Below are 22,979 nucleotides of genomic sequence, written 5' to 3'. Positions count from 1 at the left end.
CTCATCTATTATACTATTAAAACCGTCGTCTAAATCATCGTCGACGACGAGGATAGTACCGTCGAGGGCATCGTCGACGAGGAGCCCTCCGCCGACGGAAGAGTCGACGTCAAGGATATCTATGATGAGTGCGTCGACGACGAAGGCATCGTCGACGAAGATGTCGACGAAGATGTCAACGACGAAGGCATCGTCGACGAGAGCGTCGACGACGAAGGCGACGACGAAAGCGTCGACGACGAAAGCGTCGACGACGAAAGCGTCGACGACGGAAGCGTCGACGACGGAAGTGTCGACGACGGAAGCGTCGACGACGGAAGCGTCGACGACGACTGAATCGTCTACGACTACATCGTCGACGAGAACATCGTCGACAAGGAAAATATCGTCGATGGGGACGCCGTTGGTGACAGCTGAGCCGTCGACGGGAAGGTCGTCGTCGTCGTCGTCCGTGGGACTGAAAACCAAGGAGATTTCTGTGCATGGAACTGCTCCCAGACCACAGATTACCCCGGAAACAACATCTCCAAGCAAGGTCCAAACCAATTTACCTCTGGAGATCCTGCAGAGCGAAGAGTCCGAAGAAGAGTTCTTCCAACAGGCTACTTCCCCTTCCGAGCTGTTTGTCAAATGCCAAAGCACGGACGAGGAGCAGGAAGGTTCAAGTGCGCAGGAGCGCCCCGTCCAGGAACAAGTCCGCACGGAGGTCACCCCAATGGTCTGCCTCCCTCTGGCAATTGTTAAGGACCTCAAGTTCCTTATCAGGGATTACAAACAACGTTTCCCAGAACCACCAACACAGGATACAGGGGTCCCAGTGCCAGTTACTAACCCCCCAGCGACAGCCCCAAGGCAATCACGGCAGGTAACGCAGGTCTGCCACGAGCCGCCACCTCAGGTGATAGACTCAACGGATGAGGAGGCTGAGGAGATGGAGGAAGGTGAGGTCCCGGGAGACCTGACGGACCAGGATGAGGAGGAAGAGTATGTAGCATCTTCACCACCTTCCCCACAACCGCGCCAGGCAGATTCACCACCTGTGGATATAGGTGGTTTTCACAAGCCAGTGGAACGGGCTGCGACGCGGTTCCATATGGTCATGGAGTCGACGGAAACAGAATGCTTCCTCCATGACTTTAAGGAGCAGACGAAAAAGACGTCCAAATCAATCCCTATCATTGACTTCCTCTGGGACCAGGGAAAGAAGTTGATGCTAACGCCAGCTTCAGTTCCTGCGGTCGTTCCGCGTCTGGATAAGAAGTATAGAGCACCATCCACGGCGCCAGCTTGCCTGACTGGCCACCCGAAGCCGGATTCGGTCGTGACCCAAGCGGCCCAGAAAAATTCACGCAATCCATCCTCGCCTCTTTCAGCACCACCAGACAAGGAGGGCAGAAAGTTAGACACAATAGGAAAAAGGTTTTCGACCACTTCGGCAATGACCATCAAGGTGGCCAATTCTATAGCCCTTTTAGGGCGTTATAACCGCCAACTTTGGGAGGATATTGCCCCTTACTTAGCAGAACTTCCGAGTGCCACACAGGATGAGGTGAAAGCACTCCTTTCCGAAGGCCAGTCTTCTGCGGCAGAGATCATCGATTGCGCCATTGATGTAGCCATGACAGGCTTCCGTCAACTGGCTGGGGCGGCTGTCCTGCGCCGCCAAGGATGGCTCAAAGCAACATCGTTCAGGCAGGAAGTGCAGACGAAGGTGCTAGATATGCCCTTCGACGGACAGCACCTATTTGGAGATAAGATTGATGAGGCGCTACAAGCCATTAAAAAGGACACGGACACGGCTAGAGCGCTTGGAACCTTGCAGGCACGGAACCAGTCCTTTCGGGGCAACAAATCTAGAGGCCAGTCCTCCTACAGAGGATCATTCCAGAATAAGTCCTCATATTCGTTCCAGAACAAGACCCAGTACCAGCAAAAGCAACAACAGGGTCGACAATCATCTTACGGAAGATCCAATTTCAGGGGTAAGAACCAGAAAAGGGGCACAGGCGGACGCCAGTGACCGCTTACTCCAGCCAGTCCAGCTACCATCTTGTTCTACACAAATTGGAGGAAAATTGACCCATTTCCTAAAGAATTGGCGCATCATCACCTCAGATCGTTGGGTGCTCCAACTTCTCAGATTCGGCCATTCCCTAGAATTTACCGCCATCCCGCCTCCAACCCCTCCCCGCAGGTCTCCTCACAGACATCTGCGACTGCTGCTCCGGGAAATATCGGAGATGTTAAGGAAGGGAGCTATCGAGCGAGTTCCATCAGCTCAGAGGGAGAAAGGATTCTACTCCCGTTTCTTTCTGATACGGAAGAAAGAAAAGAAGTGGAGACCCATCCTGGACCTCAGGGCACTCAACTCTTTCCTGAAGAGTCAGTCGTTCAGGATGGTGACGCTCCAAGAGATCCTTGGCATTCTGGAGGAAGGAGACTTCATGACATCCTTGGATCTTCAGGATGCTTACTATCACATCCCGATACTCAAGGGGCACAGGAAGTTTCTCCGTTTCGAAGTGGCAGGACAGCACTACCAGTTCAAGGTCCTTCCGTTTGGCCTCAAATCCGCTCCGCGGATTTTCACCAAGTGCCTTTCTCCTGTGGCAGCTTTCCTACGCCAAATGGGTCATCAAGTTTTCCCCTACCTAGACGACTGGCTGGTCAAGGCGCCTACGGCCGTAGGCGCAACCAAATCCTTCAACGCTTGTACCAATCTTTTCAATCATCTAGGATTGACGCTGAACCTTCAGAAATCACATACGTCCCCTACGAGAAGTATCACCTTCCTCGGGGCCACCTTGAATACGGAATGCGCAAGGGCATTTCCCTCAGCCGAAAGAAAACACAGGATCATATCCCTGGCCAAAACGGTGCAATCCAGGAAATCCCTGAGAGTTCGCACCTTCAAGTCACTTCTGGGAATGATGTCTTCCTGTATATTACTCATCCCTCACTGCAGGCTGCGGATGCGCCCACTGCAGGAGGCTCTCTCGAACCAGTGGACTCAGAGCGCAGGTTCGTTCGAGGACATTATAAACATAACTACACAAATATCCAGGAGTCTCGAGTGGTGGAAGGATTCCAGAAACCTCTCGAGAGGATTACCGTTCCTGCTGCCAGCAGCGCCATTGGTGATCACCACAGATGCATCTCTAGCGGGATGGGGAGCTGTCCTTCAGGACCTCAGAGTCAGCGGCAAATGGTCGGATCGGGAGCAACACCTCCATATAAATCTGCTGGAGTTGAGGGCTGTGTTTCTGGCTCTGCAGGCCTTTTTACCACGCATCCAGAACTCCCAGGTGCTCGTCAGGACGGACAACACCACGACGATGCATTACCTGAACAAACAGGGAGGAACGCGTTCGCTCACGCTATCGCGCGAATCGCAGAAAATCTGGAACTGGCTTGTTCTCCAGGGGATTACGCTCAGGGCGGACTACGTCCCGGGAAAGGACAACACCATTGCGGACGCCCTAAGCAGGCAGAAATCCCTCTCCCACGAATGGGAGCTCGACGAGAGTGCACTAACACACGTGTTCTCGGAATGGGGAGTCCCAGGAATCGACCTGTTTGCCACCAGGGAGAACGCCAAATGCCCAAGCTACGCAAGCTGGCATCCCCAACCGGAGTCGCTCGGAAATGCCTTTTCCATAGGATGGTTCAGCGTATTTGCGTACGCTTTTCCACCATTCCCGATGATTCCCAGGGTCCTCAGGAAGATGAAGGCGGAGCCCTGTACACTAATTCTGATCGCCCCGTACTGGCCGAGGCAGCACTGGTTCTCGGACCTTCATCGCCTCTCCATCAGGACGCCGATCCGTCTAACACAGCACCCGAACCTGCTGACAATATCCAAAGGACAAGTGCAATTCCCGAACCTACAATCGCTCAGGTTATCGGCCTGGCTCCTGAGCACAGAGAGTTTTGCCAATTGAACATCCCGCAGGACTGCAGGGATGTGCTAGCAAAGGCGAGGGCGGACAGTACCAACAAAACCTACTCCCTCAAATGGAAGCGCTTCTGCGTTTGGTGCTCAGAGAAGGGCCTGAGACCCCTTCATATCACACCCGAGCAGATATTACCATATCTCCTGCACTTGGCACAGTCCGGACTAGCGCATGCATCCATAAAGGTACATCTGGCGGCAATTTCACGTTTTACCAGGACTTTTCAAGGCCCGTCTCTCTGGTCCAGCAGACTTGTAAAACAGTTCCTTAAGGGTCTTTATAGGTCCTTTCCAAGGCCCCGACGGGTCCCACCGACTTGGCACCTCAACTTGGTCCTTAACCAACTCATGAAGCACCCCTTTGAACCCATTCACCGAGCCTCCATTAAGTACATCTCATGGAAAACGGCTCTATTACTTGCGCTCACATCTGCCAGGAGGGTCAGCGAGTTGCAGGCTCTCTCCATTCAGGAGCCCTTCATGCAGTTCAAACAGGACAGGGTGGTGCTGAGGACAAATCCCAAGTTCATACCGAAAGTGCCTTCAGACTTTCACCTCAACGAGCCGGTGGTCCTACGCTCCTTCTTTGCCAACCCTACCACGGCAGCAGAGAGGACGCTCCATTCTCTGGATCTCAAACGGTGTCTTAAGTTTTATATGGATAAGACAAAAGCATTCAGAAAATCTTCACAGTTATTTGTGGCCTACAGCAGACCAAGGCTGGGTATGCCTCTTACAAAACAGAGCATCTCAAGGTGGATTTCTTCTGCAATAGCGTTCTGCCATGAAGGGGCCGGACGGCCGTTGCGAGACAGGGTGGAAGCACACTCCACCAGAGCGATGTCCACATCAGCAGCGCTGTTTGCTGGAGTGCCGATTTTGGACATCTGTAGAGCGGCGACGTGGAAGTCACCGCATACCTTCTCCAGACACTGCTGCCTGGATGCCGAACTTACGAAGGATGCGGCAGTGGGCCAGGCGGTGCTCCGCCATCTGTTCCAGTGAGGTGAGCCTTCCAACAACCCGCCTTCCTGGTATGCACATTCTTTACTGTTTACTGTTTTGATGTATGCCAATGCTTTGAACTGTTATGATAATGATTGTATTATCTCAAGTACCTTTCTGGCATGTTACATCGGAAATGTGCATAATGCATTGCTAACTACTCTGATTCAGGCATGTGAATCTATGAAAGACACCCCTAATACTGGATAAGAAATGCGTTACTTACCTGTAACAGCAGTTATCCAGTATTGGTGTCTTTCATAGATTCACATGCAACCCTCCCGCCTCCCCTGGAAGGACTCACGCCTCTCTCTAACTATATTACGCCTACCTAGCTTGGTGCGTACGAAAATCTGAGGGACTGAGGCTCCTGCCAGGAAGGTTCTAGAGGGAGGTGATAGCTGATTGGCTGGCTCTAGAAGTTTGGTCCTTTTTACATAAGGACTATGATAGGCTACTAAGGGGAGGCCCTTAGGCCTATTTTTTTTCTCTATGTATGTCTATAGGACATTACTTTTTTATGTACCGGAGGCTCCCGTCTCGACGACGGGGAATGATTCAGGCATGTGAATCTATGAAAGACACCAATACTGGATAACTGCTGTTACAGGTAAGTAACGCATTTCTTTTCCTTCCAGGTCTGGGAGCCACCTAAATACTATATTTCGGGGCATTTTAGGGGAGTAGCATTTAGGGCCAATGGGCACCTTACCTGGGGTGACTACACTTTCAATTATGCCACCCTCCTGTGAGAGGGGGCATATTCCTAGCCCTGATTGGAGGGGTCTCCCCATCGTCAAGATGGCGGGGACTGAAAGATGTGCTTCCCCCAACTCCCCCACTTTAGGGGTGGAGTTGGCAGAGTTAGGCTCACCTCCTATTCTTCCTAGATTTTCCTGCCCAAAGTGGGAGTTTAAACCGGCGGCTGCCATCTGCTGCTAGCAGCAGAGGCTGTTGTTTTCTTTACAAAGGTGTCAGGCTTTTGAAGCTTCCCTCTTGAGCACTCTGCTCTTCCTGGGGGAGGAGGTGTGACATCTCCACCCAGGATATGCCTTATTTCTGGTCCCAGAGAGCAGAGGCTCTCGACCCATGGGACCAGAAACATGTCTGGTGGTGGCAGGCTGCCTACAGCCAGTTTGTGACCACAACAAGGTTCGTAGGTTTTCAGGGGGCACCTACAAGACACCCTCTGAGTACGTGTTACAATAAATCCCACAGTGGCATCAGTATGGGATTATTGAGAGAAGTAGTTTGGTACCAAACACTGCTGGGTTCTAAACATCCCTCATTATGCTGGTGAACCAGAGTTTCCAGCCCATATACTCTCTATAGATTCCCTGGCTCTTACAATACTGAAGAATGGACTTATACATTGTAGGGGCACATCTGCTCCTGCAGATATACCCTCACCTGTGGTATAATGTACCCTGCCTTAGGACTGTAATGCCTGCTAGAGGGGTGACTTGCCTATACTTTGGTCAGTCCTAGTTAGCTTGGCACACAGGCAGGGTTCCATGCCATGTCGACTTTGTCCTTTTGTCCTCACCAGGCCATGCATGCTTCATTGGCCGTCTGCATTGCCTTGATGAGGCGTCCCTAGGGGACCCTCTTCAATTCCAGTGCCATAGATGCCCAGGTACCATTTACTAGGGACATGCAGGGGGCCTGAAGGGCCGATTAGGGAATCATTTTTAGGGAAGAGGCACTGGCACGGGTGACCTGGTTGACAGGGACCTTGTGCACTACAATTGAAACCACATCAAATTCCAGGCAAAAAGTGTGGGCTAACCATGCAAAATAGGCCCTTTCTCACACCAAGTCTCATTCCTCCACCACCATCAACCATTACCACCAAACAGGTTACCTTCACCACAGGACTCTGTATGTATGTATGTATACATGTATGTATATGTATGTGTATATATGTGTGTATTTATGTATATATAATATCACTGAAAAAACCATAAGTTTCACACATGTTATAGTTAGCGGAAATTTTACTGATAAAAAACCAATGAAATTCCCCCGTTATAGTTAGTGCAGGCAACTATAACTCACGCGACCGCAATCCTCTGCTGATGCTAATACTGTATTTAGACACTTATTTGCCCATGTCTTCTTCCATACATTTTTAGCTATACATATATTACAAATATTTTTTTTTCATAAAGACACATATGTCATCAGCAGAAGATTGCGGTCGCGTGAGTTATAGTTGCCTGCACTAACTATAACGGGGGAATTTCATTGGTTTTTTATTAGTAAAATTTCCGCTAACTATAACATGTGTGAAACCTATGGTTTTTTCAGTGAATTTGTACGGTTTTTTAAATGCTAAGTTACTTTACGCCATTCGTGGCGTGCGCGCCCACTTAACGCAGTTCGTTCCGTGCGCGCACCGCGCGCCCACTTTACGCAGTTAGTGCCGTGCACGCACGGTGGGCACGCGGTGCGCTATGCGCACCGCTTGCCCACGTTACGCTAGATGGGCCATGTACGCACGATGCGCTTCGCGCACCGTGCGCACATGGAGGACATATGATGCACTTCGTTTTGAAAGGTAATATTTTAATTTTTCGTATATTTTATAAGCCATGCGCAAATGGTGCCCTTCGGGCACCATTTGCACACGGGGTGGAGAGAGTGTGGATAATTTTTTTTTAAATTATTTTTTTTAAAAAATATTTTAGTTTATCTCGTCTCTAATAAGCCATGCACAATTGGTGCCCTGCGGGCACCAATTGCACACGGGGTGGAGAGAGTGTGGATAATTTTTTTTTTTTTTTTAATTTTTGACCGTACGCGTACGGTAAGCATAATCGGCGAAATTAACGAAAAAATAAAAATTCCGTTTTTGGCCTTGGGGGATCTTTGGGGACTCCCTCAACATGGCTATGTGTGTGGGAGCTGTCTAAACAGCCCCTTTACATGTTTTTGGGCTTTATATTTTAGAAATCACTCTCAGTGCGAGAGAGAAAATGGCGGCCGCCGCTTCCTGGTTTCGGCCGATTCGAATGTTTACTAAGATCTAAGAGCCAATCAGAATCGCGCTCGCGCACGCCACCGTACGCGTACGGTAAGCGTACCGTAAGCGCACCGTAAGCTGGCTCAGATATATATATTGATTTAAAGGCTATTTTCTCAGAATCTACTGAACAGATTTACACCAAACCTACAAAAGGCACTTCCTTGACCTGAGGACTACCTCTCTGCCAAATTTCTAGTAATTCTGTTCAGCCGTTCGGGCTGTAGCCCTGTCTAAAGGTCCTATGGAAAAATGCATGGGAAAAACGCGTTTTGGGACCCCCCTTTTATCTCAGCCCCCGCTTGACGAATCCCCCCGAGACTTTCAGGGTAGGAGCGGAGCGTAGCGCCCCACCTATTTTGAAAAATTCGCGAGGATTCGTCGACCGGCGCCAAAGTTATTCAAAATAGAATGTTGCGGATTTCCTATGGAAACGTGGTCCTAACTATAACTACCTACTGGCGACCGCCAGTAGGTAATATATATATAATATATATATATTCACTCACTCTCTTTGATGACGACAACCAGTATGACCAACAGGATCCATACTTCGACTCAGTCCCATCAGACTATTGGAATGGTCCATGAGAAGACTGCAGTGCTAACCCTCATGTCGACCCTAAGCCATATTCAGGGGTGCCTTAGTCCCTAGGTGACACAATAGCCTACCATGCTGTCAGCCAGATAGCAGCTGATCTCTACAAGGTAAAGCTCCATGTTGTGGAGGAGGAGTACTTTCTAGTCAACTCAGAATGCAAGACTGAAAGGCTGGTGTTTTTGCTCCTATGCTGAAGAGCATGAATAGGTGCATACGGCTGACATTTTTAAGGAGTCTGTCAAACATTTGGTAGAGTTTCATCTCTTCCAAGATGGCCTCCTAAAGTGAGTCTCCTCTTCTTGAAGGGCCGTGGGGCTGTTTCCTGTAGTGGAGGTCACAGCCAGAAGTGATGAAAAATACAAACCCCCATAACCCAGTTTATATCAGGGGCCATGTTCCACCAGGCACCTATGTCATCCACATGACTCCTATGTGTTTTTTGCCCAAGACAATAGGGATGGTTCAGACAAGGAATGTAGAAAAATTAGGGCAGCTGGAAAAACCTTGTTGTGCGTGTCGATGCAGTGGCACATCACCAATTTTGTAGGCCACCTATCAAGATGCAATAGGTATCAGTTGGAGGAGATCATCTCTGTGAGGCATACTGTAAATGAGTCAAAGAACAAGTCCAAGAAAATCAAAATAATATCCAGCACAAATATTTGCTGGTTATGTATTTTCCTCCACAGACATGCTCGATTGAGGGTCTCTAGGTTCCCACGTAGTTCAGCAACACCTTATCAATGTTCCATTTAACTATAAGCATATTTTCAGATTTCCAGGCCCCCAGTTGGATACGTTGATCAAAAAGATTAAGAATGAAATGTATTCCAACAAAACCATGGGATATTCCAAACGCAATTGGCTAAGATGGGTTTTCAGTACCTACAGGCGAGAGAGAGTGCAAAAACTGGAGGAACATCATAGCGCTTAGGGTTCCAGCAGCTTCAGTCCTTTCAGGAGGGACAGCCCCAAAAGCGCTACACTGGGGAGATTATAGACACAACATTCGAGGAAGACATAGAAGCGTCTCTGCACAGGGCACCGCTACCTCCAAGCAGTGACTTACCAAGCCTTCACCCTGATCCTGCAACACCAGTCAGGGAGAGAATCTCGTTATTCCTTCCACAATCGGAGGAGATAACCTCAGACAGGTGGGTCCTACCTGTTGTCCAGCAAGGATACTGCTTGGAGTTCCACACTACACCACCAAATACCACCTCACTGTCATAAAATCTTTCTGGAACATCATAGATTGCTGCAAGAGGAAGTAAAAACACTTTTCAAGCTGGTGCCCTCACAAAAGCGAAATCAATGGGTCTAATCCTTTCTCATTATAAAAAGAACTATGAACTGCGGCCTTTCCTCTTAGGCCACTAAATCGCTACATCCTGTCTAAGCATTTCCAAATGACAACCCTTCAGGATTGCATCCCTTTATTCTGCACAGGAGATCACAGGGTGACCCTCGACCTCAAGGACTCCTACTCCGGTTTCCCCCCTTCATCCGGTATACCATTGCTACCTCTGGTTTGTGGTATGTGTAAACACTACCAGTTCAAAGTCCTACCCTTTGGGGTCACAGCAGCTCAAGAATCGTTACAAAGTGCCTAACGGTGGTCCAAGCACATCTGCATCACTGCCCAATACATGTGTTTTTGTATCTGAATGATTGGCTGATAAAGAACAGCTGCCATCAGCAGTGCCTACTGCACACTCAAACAACAATATAACTCCTGCTCAGGCTAGAGTTCACTATCTACGTTTGATCATGGTTTGGGCTTTGTCTTCACAATTTGTACCATTGAGTTCACTTTTAACACTGAGCAACTTTACAAACTTTGATTAAATGTTCGTGTCCATTTTTTTTTTCTCAGAAAATCATTATAAAAGATATATTTCTTATGATCAATGTACAAGCCCTTTGTAATTTGCATTAACTCTTTTTTTTAATGTTTACTGTCTGTGATTTTATTAAGTACATCATTAAATGTACTATGCCCTCTCTTACGGATACCTCAGATGCTAGCTCATGATAAAAATGTTTTCTTACAATAAAACATTGATTTACAATTCACCTGCCTATACTTTGGTCAGTCCTAGTTAGCTTGGCACACAGGCAGGGTTCCATGCCATGCCATGTCGACTTTGTCCTTTTGTCTGTACACGTTGATTATCTTGCTTTGCTATACCCCACTTACTTCACTTGCCTGTTGGTATGAACAACAAGCTGGGTGGAGTCTTTCTTCTGGTACATTGGGATTTTTGGGATGGGGAATATCCTGTTGCTCGAGCCTGAAACTTATACTTCACCATGTTTTTTATATTCATCTTTTTTTTTAAATATGTTTTGTATTCATAACAGAAAACAACTGTGGCACAGTATGTACAGGGGCAGTAGGTATGCAGTTCCTCAAGGGGGGAGAGAGGGAAAAAGAAGAGGGAAAAAGAACAAGTCTCTTATTGATTGCCCTCACACACCTAGTAAGGTGTCATGCTTCATCATTGGGCTGTGCTCCTCGTCGGGCCGGCGCTGCAATGCCCGACGGGCTCCCGCGAACGGGGCTCTTTATCGGAGATCTTTTAAGAGACAGCCGTATAGGTGCGTGGGGGTAAGTGAGCAGTGTAGTGAGTAAGTGTGTTTGTGGTCTAAAATAGGTCTGGTGCTGCCACAAGGAATTGAATGTATTCCGGTGGTGCACCAACCTAATTTAAACATGTGGGCCCTGTCTGGATAGTAATGATCCACAGGGACTAATGTGTAACTTACACATTAGTCCCTGTGGATCACTACTATCCAGACAGGGCCCACATATTTTAATTAGGTTGGTGCACCACCTGAATAAATTCAATTCCTTGTGGCAGCACCACCAGACCTATTTTAGACCTCAAACACTTACTCACTGTTTTGAATGTGGCTCCTCACCAATAACCCACACCCAATCCCTGCACTCCCACCTGGGAGGCAAATATACTACTACACCTTTGAATAATATACACTTTTGAGCATGTCTTACCACCCCTGGCACAGCAAGACTGCAACACAAAACAAACAGCACCTTTTGAAAATGGGTTTTATTTAACAAAATGCAAAGACTCTATCACTTTTAGAATAAGGCTTGGGGTTTATTACATAATACTCTCTAAGCAAAGGCTATCTCAGATACCAAATGCATAAGATTCAAATATATGTAGCAAACTTATAATCTAAAGGCATGAATCAATAACCGAGCAAACTATAATACTGATTAAAACAAGCAATAACTGATATAAGATAAAGTACACTGGAGGTCCTGCAAGAGATCAGAAAGATGTACATATATAGAGAGCAGAGGAGTACTCTGGATGTGCACCTCCCACACCACAAAGAAAACACCTCCAATGATCAAAGAACCACACAACTCAATACATCACCTGGTGCATACACTGCCCACTTCTGACTGGGGGAATTACAGCCGGGGATCAGAGCTCAGCAAGCCAGGGTTCAATCCGAGATAGACACGTCTGCCCTCGCTCGGAATCCAAACTCCCAGTTTCTCAGCCTGCAACCCTCAGCTATAAACACACTAGAAGATTTGTGAAAGACCTCCTCCCACCGCCAGAGGAATTTTACCAGAACTGGCCAAGTTCCAAGCAAGCATCTCCATGGCAGTAAGGAGCTCTCAAGTCTCTTCCTCCATTCGCACTTCTTCCAGCCTCTGTCTTGACGAAGCTCTCACAAGGCCTTCCACAGTACACTAAACAAAAACAATCGCTCAGGAAAACACCAAGACTTTGAATGTGAATAACCCAAACAACTTGCAAGCACGGCTGTGCAAGCAGCAGCAAGGCAGAGTCAGACATGAGGCCCTGTCAAAGGCAATAGTCCGCACCTATAATTCTTATCCACACAACTTACAAGCACCACTGTGCACACAGAAAAGTTTGAAGCAAGGTAAAGTCAGAAGGCAGAATGACATTAGACTACATCAAAGCCAATAGGTCAAAGTCCTAATTCACCAAACCCAAATAACATTATACACTTAATCCCTCAGTATACAACATTGAGCACATGTGTGCACCACCACCCACAAGACTGCACCTCAACATCCCATACCTTCTATTCTTGGAAAGACTATTCCACTAAAAGACAGAAGAAAAGCAGACATATGCAAACCCATCCTACATTAAGGCTAAGGTAACATAACACACTTAAGTCAGTACAAAATGGTGGTGGTTGAGGGTCATCATAGGGTGTCAGACCACAAAAGTGGCTCATTCACCACATTGCACCCCATGACCCTCGATCATCACCATTCACATATATCAAAAACAAAATCCTCAACTAAAGGCACAACTATGAATGAAGCACTGCATCTCCTAAATGCAAAAATTGAATCAGTCAGTCAAAATACTCTTTATTCGATTTGTTAAAATCATAAAAGACATAGAAATTACATACATACAACATGAAAACACTCAATTATATGTCTAAAAATCTGTACAAAAAACCTTATCAATTAGTGCAAGACAATTAATTATGTTAAAATCCACTTAAAAATATAATTGATTAAAACAATACATTGGGAGGGGCTTTAATTTTCATAATCCTAATTGCCGCCACTAAAAATTGAATCATTGCAAAGCAAATAGCAACTGTATATCATAACGAAGAAACAAAACTATAATTGAAGCACTGCATATCTCAACTGAAAGCAAAATCATTTAAGACCACATTTCTAAATTGAAAGGCACAATTACTAAAAAGCACATGTTGAAACAGCAACTCATGTGTTGAAGTGGCTACACAAAAATACATAATTCAAAACAAATCATGACTAAAAAGCAACTATGATCGAAATGCTCCATTGCAAAACTGAAAAACTCATCAAAAGTATATGAGAATCACTTTAGAGCACATAAAGTCTGCATTCTCTAAATACATGTAGAAGCAATAACTCAGGTGCATCTAGAAATAGCTCATAGATATCTGGATACATGTTTAAATGAATACGCTAAATAAATGAATCAAGCTTTTGAATGCTCCTAATGCCTCTAATGGTTAAACTGGAAACTCTACTGCCAAACTCATATATTGTAGCTATAGCAACTGGTTATTACTCTGCAGTCTTTAACTCAGAAAATATCTAGTCTGATTGCAGTAAATCGTCTCTATCGGTTTTTTCTCTCTAAAATCAAAAACAGTCCTTCTGTGTGACAAAACACACAGCCGTCTCCCATCGCATCTGAACTTCACGTTGATAAAACAGTTCTGGCAAAGCACATCCTGTAGTTCTCTCATTTGTTTTTTCTTCACTGTCACGCAAGCAGTCACCCTGTGTGAAAGACACACAGCCTTCATGAAACAGTTCCACACTCTGCTGATCCCTCTTTGCTTGGAAAGAAGCAGTCCATCATGTTCTCCGGTATAATATCTGCATTTCCTTGACAAGGGAGGACCCCATCCAGTCTGGTTTGCCACAGGCATCAGCCGCCACCGTCTGGTCTGGCGATCACTCCAGGCTTTGGGGGGGGGTGGTAAGGGGAGGGGGGGGGTAAGGGGAGGGGGAGGGGTAAGGGGAGGGGGAGGGAGGGAGGGAGGGCCCCACTCACACAGGAGAAGGGAGTCCCACTCACACGCAGAGAACTGGGCGAATCTGAAAAAGAAACAAGCATCACTCTTCTTGCAAAAAACCTTTTTCAAAAGCACACTTTCTGTAATTATCAAAGAATTCTACCAACGCTGTAGCCTCTGAATTCTTGGTAAAATCTCTCTTTTTCTATACACAGCAAGAAGGGCTGGGGCAGTCTCCTTCTCTCACTTCTCTCACTGCACCCCTCACAGGTGCTGCCCCCCTTCACAAATCTCTGCGGACACCAAATGGCCCCTCGCCAAACATAACAAGCAGAGACTTCTCTGCTGTCTCTAGCTCGCACCTTATCTCTTCCAAGGTCGAAGTGATCTGCACTCCTGCCAACTTTCGTCTGCTCTGCGACTCTCCTCATGGGGGGGGGGGGGGGACCTGCGCCTTTGCAAGCCTCCCAGACATCTATCTCCAAGAAGCTGTCTCCGCCTACCGGGGAGGGAAGCTGAGATGACCCCTCCCGTAGGAATTCCTCCTCAGACTTCACAGAAAGCCTGAGCTCTTCTTCGCGTTGCTAGATGATCTCACTGCAAGCCTCCCAAACATCAATCTGAAAGACGCGTTCAAATGACCCACTTCCAGAACAACTCTTTACATGTCTGAGAGGAAAAACAGCTTTAACCTCTCCTGACCTCCAGCAAGACTTCACATTCTTTAATCTAAAAATGCTCCCCCATTCTGTCAAACTAATTGAAGCAAATTCTTAACTGTCATTAGTCTATCACCTCATGAGAAAAAAAAAAACTAAACTTCTCTTGACATATCAAAAATTAAAAAGCATTGGCAACATCAAAAGTCACATATCAAGTCCCATGCTACTTCTGTAAAAATATCTGGGACAGCATCAGTCAAAAAAGGTATATATTTGTCCAATTCGCAATAATCAACTGTCATGCGCCAAGAATTGTCACCACCTCAATCTGTCAAGCCCTGAATGATCTCACTGATCCCTTCACGCCCATCTGGCATTCTGTACTGTTTCAAATTAATTTCCTTTATAACATGGGGCACCTTCACTGGGAAATCTTGTGTTTCAAACTCCACCTCAGGACCTTCTATTAAATCCTGTGCAAACTGTTTTTCTGTCTGTACATGCCACTTAATAACCATTGCAATCTCCCATAGGCAAACCACATTTTCTCTAACTCTGTTCTGTCCAGTATCTGTTGGTGCGCAAAAGCACAACATTTGTCCAGCATCTGAATTTAAAAGTGACCTGTTATTTCCCTGCACTTTCCTGTAACTAAAAAGGGCACATTGCTCTTGAATTAACTCACCAAATAAATGTTCATGTTTATGAAGTGACCACATATCAGACTTATTGTTCACAATCTGCTGTTCACATTCAAAATCATATTGTTGAATTTCTCTTTTGAAGCAAAATGTATCATTAATTAAAACTGTCTGTGTAGCTTGTAGTCTGACTGCATTCTCTGTTACATTTATCACATCTGAATCATTCTGGCTGGTCAAAGTAAACAGCTTCACAGCCTGGTACACGTTTAATTCTGTCTTCAAAGATATATTTTCAAACTGGGCATCAACTAGCTCTGTTTTCAACTCACTACGTTCTTTTTGCAAATGCCCACATGTTTGATGCATATTAACCAACACATTTAAAATAACACCGCTGTCTCTGTCTAAAATGTCATAAATCTCCTGCTGATTAACATCCTTCATTGCAACTCCGGAGTCGTTAAACTGGAAGGAGTCCCACGCTTCAGAGTTATGCTCTGACATTTTACATTCACTTTGCAACTGAAAACATTTGATATGCATTTCTTAACAAACACTTGAAAGGGATCCAGCCCTTTCTGCCTCACGTAGCAAGCTATTTATAAGCACTTTTTACAAAACACACTTAAACACACACACACCAATTCTCACTCAGACCAGCACATTCAGCTCACTCTCGGGCTAGCACACCATATGGGCTAACTCCCATCCAAATATATACATATATCAATTGGTATCTGAGAGTCCACTTTTAATTTCTAGAAAACATGTTTCTTCCCCTTTTAAATCAACGTTCACATCCTGCAACCGACTACGCCAAAAATGTTTTGAATGTGGCTCCTCACCAATAAGCCACACCCAATCCCTGCACTCCCACCTGGGAGGCAAATATACTACTACACCTTTGAATAATATACACTTTTGAGCATGTCTTACCACCCCTGGCACAGCAAGACTGCAACACAAAACAAACAGCACCTTTTCAAAATGGGTTTTATTTAACAAAATGCAAAGACTCTATCACTTTTAGAATAAGGCTTGGGGTTTATTACATAATACTCTCTAAGCAAAGGCTATCTCAGATACCAAATGCATAAGATTCAAATATATGTAGCAAACTTATAATCTAAAAGCATGAATCAATAACTGAGCAAACTATAATACTGATTAATAAACCAGCAATAAATGATATAAGATAAGGTACACTGGACGTCCTGCAAGAGATCAGAAAGATATACATATATAGAGAGCAGAGGAGTACTCTGGATGTGCTCCTCCCACACCACAAAGAAAACACCTCCAATGATCAAAGAACCACACAACTCAATACATCACCTGGTGCATACACTGCCCACTTCTGACTGGGGGAATTACAGCCGGGGATCAGAGCTAAGCAAGCCAGGGTTCAGTCCGAGATAGACACGTCTGCCCTCGCTCGGAATCCAAACTCCCAGTTTCTCAGCCTGCAACCCTCAGCTATAAACACACTAGAAGATTCGTGAAAGACCTCCTCCCACCGCCAGAGGAATTTTACCAGAACTGGCCAAGTTCCAAGCAAGCATCTCCATGGCAGTAAGGAGCTCTCAAGTCTCTTCCTCCATTCGCACTTCTTCCAGCCTCTGTCTTGACGAAGCTCTCACAAGGCCTTCCACAGTACACTAAACAAAAACAATCGCTCAGGAAAACACCAAGACCTTGAATGTGAATAACCCAAACAACTTGCAAGCACGGCTGTGCACGCAGCAGCAAGGCAGAGTCAGACATGAGGCCCTGTCAAAGGCAATAGTCCGCACCTATAATTCTCATCCACACAACTTACAAGCACCACTGTGCACACAGAAAAGTTTGAAGCAAGGTAAAGTCAGAAGGCAGAATGACATTAGACTACGTCAAAGCCAATAGGTCAAAGTCATAATTCACCTAACCCAAATAACATTATACACTTAATCCCTCAGTATACAACATTGAGCACATGTGTGCACCACCACCCACAAGACTGCACCTCAACATCCCATACCTTCTATTCTTGGAAAGACTATTCCACTAAAAGACAGAAGAAAAGCAGACATATGCAAACCCATCCTACATTAAGGCTAAGGTAACATAACACACTTAAGTCAGTACAAAATGGTGGTGGTTGAGGGTCATCATAGGGTGTCAGACCACAAAAGTGGCTCATTCACCACACTCACTACACTGCTCACTTACCCCCACGCACCTATACAGCTGTCTCTTAAAAGATCTCCGATAAAGAACCCCTTCGCGGGAGCCCGTCGGGCATTGCAGCGCCGGCCCGACGAGTAGCACAGCCCAATGATGAAGCATGACACCTTGCTAGGTGTGCGAGGGCAATCAATAAGAGACTTGTTCTTTTTTCCCCCTCTCTCCCCCCCTTGAGGAACTGCATACCTACTGCCTTTGCATATCTTTGAAGCATTGTGCAGGACCTCGTAAAAAAGCTCTCGGTTCCTCCTCTTTCACAAACAGTATGTACAGGCACATAATCATTAAGCATCATCATTAAGCAGATGATAAAGTACCCCCTGCCATACATTACAAGGATATTGCAAGTCATCAGAGTTCCTTGACTATATAGAGGAACAAGGCTGAGTTGTTTTATAAGGTCGTGGAACTTCGAGTTGACTTGCTGTATTATTTTAGTATCATTTTAGTAGAGCAGAGGATATTTTATTCCTGAAACTACATGGCCATGCCTTCACCCTTACCATAAACTGGTTAAATCCTTGGTGTCTTGTTTTTTCATGTTAATTGCAGATTAGAAGAATAAACTGTTCTGCGAACACACCAAAAAGCAGTTAGTATTTTTTGCAAAAAGATATTTAAATGATTTTGATATAAGTAAGGTTAAAAAAGATGCTGTGGCCCAGATTCTGTAGGAACATGCAGATGTTCATTTTTTTTTTTTTCCTGCAAGGACTACAGCGTGGAATAAATAAACATGTTTTCATAAACACCTTTCTGCTGATCACTTTTTATTTAAAAAAAAAAATATATATATATATGTGTGTATATATATATATTCACTGAAAAAAACCATAGGTTTCACACACGTTATAGTTACGAATTAGCATTTAAAAAACCTTGCAAATTCACTTAAAAAACCATAGCTTTCACACATGTTATAGTTAGCTGGACATTTCACTCGTAAAAAACCAATGAAATTCCCCCGTTATAGTTACTGCAGGCAACTATAACTCACGCGACCGCAATCCTCTGCTGATGACGTCAGATATTACATCACTGTATTTAGACACTTATTTACCCATGTCTTCTTCCATTAATCTTTAGCTATACATATATTACAAATATTTATTTTTCATAAAGACACATATGTCATCAGTGATGTAATATCTGACGTCATCAGCAGAGGATTGCGGTTGCGTGAGTTATAGTTGCCTGCAGTAACTATAACGGGGGAATTTCATTGGTTTTTTACGAGTGAAGTGTCCAGCTAACTATAACATGTGTGAAACCTATGGTTTTTAAAGTGAATTTGCAAGGTTTTTTAAATGCTAATTCGTAACTATAACGTGTGTGAAACCTATGGTTTTTTTCAGTGAATTTGTAAGTTTTTTTAAATGCTAAGTTATGTATTTATGAATTTATTTTTTTTTCAGGTTTTTCAGCGTGCGCGCACCGTGCAATTTTTTCTTTTTTTTTAAATCGCGAGGTGCGCTTTGCGCACCGTTCGCGCGCTGTGGGCGCTCGGTACGCTTCGCGCACCGAGCACCCACGGTTTGCAGTGCGTGCAGTGTGCGCACCTCGGGATTTAAAAAAAATTGTTTTTTTCTCCCTTGGGGGTCCTTCTGTGAGCCAAGGCTAGGGGGTCAGGAACTGTCCACTCTGCCCCCTTTTCACGTTCTCCACCTTTTTTTTTCACCCCCTCAGACTGCGAGAGACAAAATGGCGGCCGACACTTCCTGGTTTCGACCGATTCGAATGTTTACCGACATCTAACAACCAATCAGAATTGCGCTCGCGCACGGCAGGGTGCGCGCACAGTGCCCGCGTATAGATATTGATATGCTTTTAAATGCTATTTTCTCAGGAAATACTGAACAGATTTACTTACACCAGACCTGCAAAAGGCACTTCCTTGACCTTATGGCTACCTCTCTGCCAAATTTCAAGTAATTCTGTTCAGCCGTTCGGGCTGTAGCTGTGTCTAAAGGTCCTATGGAAAAATGCATGGGGAAAACGTGTTTTGGGACCCCCCTTTTTTCTCGGCCCCCGCTTGATGAATCACCCCGAGACTTTCAGGGTAGGAGCTGAGCGGAGCGCCCCATTAGTTTTGAAAATTTCGCGAGGATTCGTCAACCGGCGCCAAAGTTATTCAAAATAGAATTTTGAGATTTCCTATGGAAACTAGGTTGTAACTATAACTATCTACTGGCGACCGCCAGTGGATAATATATATATCAATCCACTTCCTGGTTTAAACTGCAGCTGTCATTCTGTACTGTGACCCACCTACCACCCTGGCAGCAGGCATTATGACATCAGAGGTCAACCGTAGCGACTTATTACATTTTAACATCTACGTCATTTTGTTATTACAGGTAACTAGAGACGTCACAAGCCACCTGTATTAAGGAAATTAGACCTAGGCTTTTATACAGGGATTGCACCTATCCATTCCCATTTGCTAAATATAGGATAAAGCCACCGTCATACATAAAAGGGATATTGTAAGTCAAAGTGGAGTTTCAGGACCATATAGAGGAACGAGGCTGGCTGACAGATTTCTTATAAAGTCAGGGAACTTTGAGGTGACTTGCAATATCCTTTTAATTTACAGCAGAGGGCACTTTATTCCTTATAGTACTGGTCTTATCACCCTTTTCACAAACCACTTAAATTCTTGATGTGTGGCACTTTTATATTCATTACAGGCAAGAAGAGTAAAAGCAGAGTCTGTTATGTGAAAGTAAACACGCCAAAAAAACTGTTTGTAATTTCTTGAAAGGAAAGGTATTGGAACCAGTTTAACATAAATCAGTTTAAAATTTACTGTGGCTCACTTTGTATAGAATGAACAAAAGAAATCCTCGGGTTCAAGTACAAGACCATACAAGAAAAGAGACAGCAGAGATTATCTCTGGGTGCTTCTGGGGGAACCCCTTAATTAGGACCAAATCCTATCACCCACCGAAGGTGCATGCTTCCATCATCTGGGATTATCCTCTTAACGGGGATGCCTCGTTCCGCCATGGGCTACCAACTCCTCACTGTGAGGAGCTAGTTCAGGGATGTTTTAGTTCCTGCTCTGTAAAGGATGTATTACATCCTGCAGATGAGAAGGCACTAAACTAGTTGGCATCACTTTTCAGATTGTTTCTTTGCACTGGGCCCGTTACCCAACTAGTTTAGAGCCTTCTCATCTGCAGGATTTAGTACATCCTTTACAGAGCAGGAACAAAAACATCCCTGAGCTCCCTCCTCACAGTGAAGAGGTTGTAGCCCTTGGCGGGGCGAAGCATCCCTGTCAAGAGGAGAATCCCAGATGATGAAGCATGCCACTTCGGTGGGTGATGGGATTTCGTCCTAATTAAGGGACTTCCCCAGAAGCACCCAGAGATAATCTCTGCTGTCTCTTTTCTTGTATGGTCTTGTACTTAGACCAGAGGATTTCTTTTGTTTATTCATTAATGGTTGGGGGATCTAATCCTCACTGGTCTCTTAAACTTCCCCACGACCCCCCTCTCTCTCTTGTATTCATCATCTCACTTTGTATAGAAACGTGATTCTGTCTTTGATGCAGTGACCTACAGTGTGGAAAACAATAAACCTGTTGCTATCATTATCTCCTTTCTGCGGATCACTTTTTCTATTTAGAAAAAGATATCAGTAGAAACTTTAAACGGCGACAGTAATTAAGCTCCATGACCTACCTCTCACCCTGGATGCTGGCTCTGGCAGCTGGTATGGTGCTCTCAGAATTAGACTGTAAGAACTTGCTACAGTTGATGAGATACTATTCTAAAACTGTTAAATGTGCACTAGGCTTTATTTTGTAAGTTTTTGATGGCCATGTTAGTTTTATCTCGCATTTATATAATCTACACCTTAAACACTATATCTGATAGGTATAGGTCATCTTGAAAATAAAGTAACTGGGCTTCAGAATTGTTTTTTACTGTATAAAAGCATCCTACATGCTATTGATCTGGATCATTTAACACCACATTTCTCTTAAATGGAGTAAAATACCCCACGTTTCTTTAGACTAGATGAACTTACAAAGGGAGAAAACCAAGGAGGGAGGGAAGAAGGGATGGAGAATATGTAATTGGTTGTGGTGTGTTTGAATTTCCTCTTGTAGAAACGACTCGTCTGTTGAATATAGCGTATACACTGAGGAATGACCCTCCTCTGTCATAGGGTATTCACTGCAGCTTGCAGCATTAATGAGTTCAGTTGACAAAAAGCCCCTGGTATGGCTGTGCATTTGTAAGCTAATGACTGACCACTGTAATTTTGCCTCTCTCTAGGCGTAGTTTTCCTGAAGGGCAGTAATGTGTGGCCTATGGTGCGTATCTATCGGGGTGGCTTCCTTCTGATCGAATTCCTCTTCCTGCTGGGTATAAACACATATGGCTGGCGCCAGGCTGGAGTTAACCACGTCCTCATCTTTGAGCTGAACCCTCGGAACAACCTGTCTCATCAGCATCTCTTTGAGGCAAGTCACGAATGATATGGTCCTGCGAACTGGAGGATGCTATGAACTCTGGGTTGGGGCGGGGGCATTGTAAAGGGAAGTCAGAAAAAGCTACGTTGATGCTGACGCCATGACTTCAAGGGTGTGATAGAAGGACAGCTAAAGGGGAAATTGTGAATAAACTGTTGTAAGAGTGTTCGGGGATACTGTGCACTGGGGATGGTCTCTCCTTTATATGTATTTTGTTCCACACAATTATCATTATATCCGATAGCCTAGTGGAATCGTCGCATTATTTCGTCTATTCTCTGCACTGATACAGCAATTGTAAATTGAGCACTTTTCAATATTATGCTTTATTGAAGGGTGCTAGGCATGCTTTATGTGCATTTCTCTGTTCATGTCTGATGTGGACCTTAATGACCGTGGATAGGAAAGCATAGCCTGCCCACATTCCATTGGCTTTTGGTAATCTCAAGCTGGACCTCAGAAGATTTAAAAAAAGAAATAAGATGTAAGTTTAATCAAAATGCCTTTGTTTTCCTCACATTCTTCCTAATGGGTATTGAACTTAGTCCTTCCATAATGCGGGGTAGAGAAACGTATTTTATCTGGGAATAAGGGAACGTTGCTTATGAATTTTCGGAGGATATTTTCGCTAGACAACTGTTTTTACAGCTAAGTAGTTTTTCTTGCTTGAGCAAGGCAGATTCTGAGGCTTAGAATAGATTTCATATCATTGCTGCCACAGTTGAAAGAGGGACTGTGAGAAGGTAGAAGTCATCTTATTTATTTATTTATCAATTTGTAACAAACTGTGTTAGTGAGGATTGTGTGTCAGAGGAACAAAAGGTCACT

The 22,979-nt window shown here is 45.0% G+C and overlaps 1 protein-coding gene across 1 annotated transcript in view; it reads left to right on the top strand.

Moving 5' to 3' along the window:
- Positions 1–22,979, top strand: part of XPR1 (xenotropic and polytropic retrovirus receptor 1) — a 587,601-nt gene that overhangs the window by 419,882 nt on the left and 144,740 nt on the right. The window contains exon 8 of the mRNA XM_085601765.1: positions 21,955–22,142. Coding sequence (XP_085457891.1) covers positions 21,955–22,142 — 188 coding nt within the window. The remainder of the gene's footprint in view (positions 1–21,954; positions 22,143–22,979) is intronic.

This window comes from Triturus cristatus, chromosome 4_2 (genome assembly GCF_964204655.1).
Source record: "Triturus cristatus chromosome 4_2, aTriCri1.1, whole genome shotgun sequence".
In the NCBI taxonomy this organism is placed as follows: Eukaryota; Metazoa; Chordata; class Amphibia; order Caudata; family Salamandridae; genus Triturus; species Triturus cristatus.
Note: the sequence above shows the minus strand (reverse complement) of the source record. Positions and strands in the feature narration are given on the sequence as shown.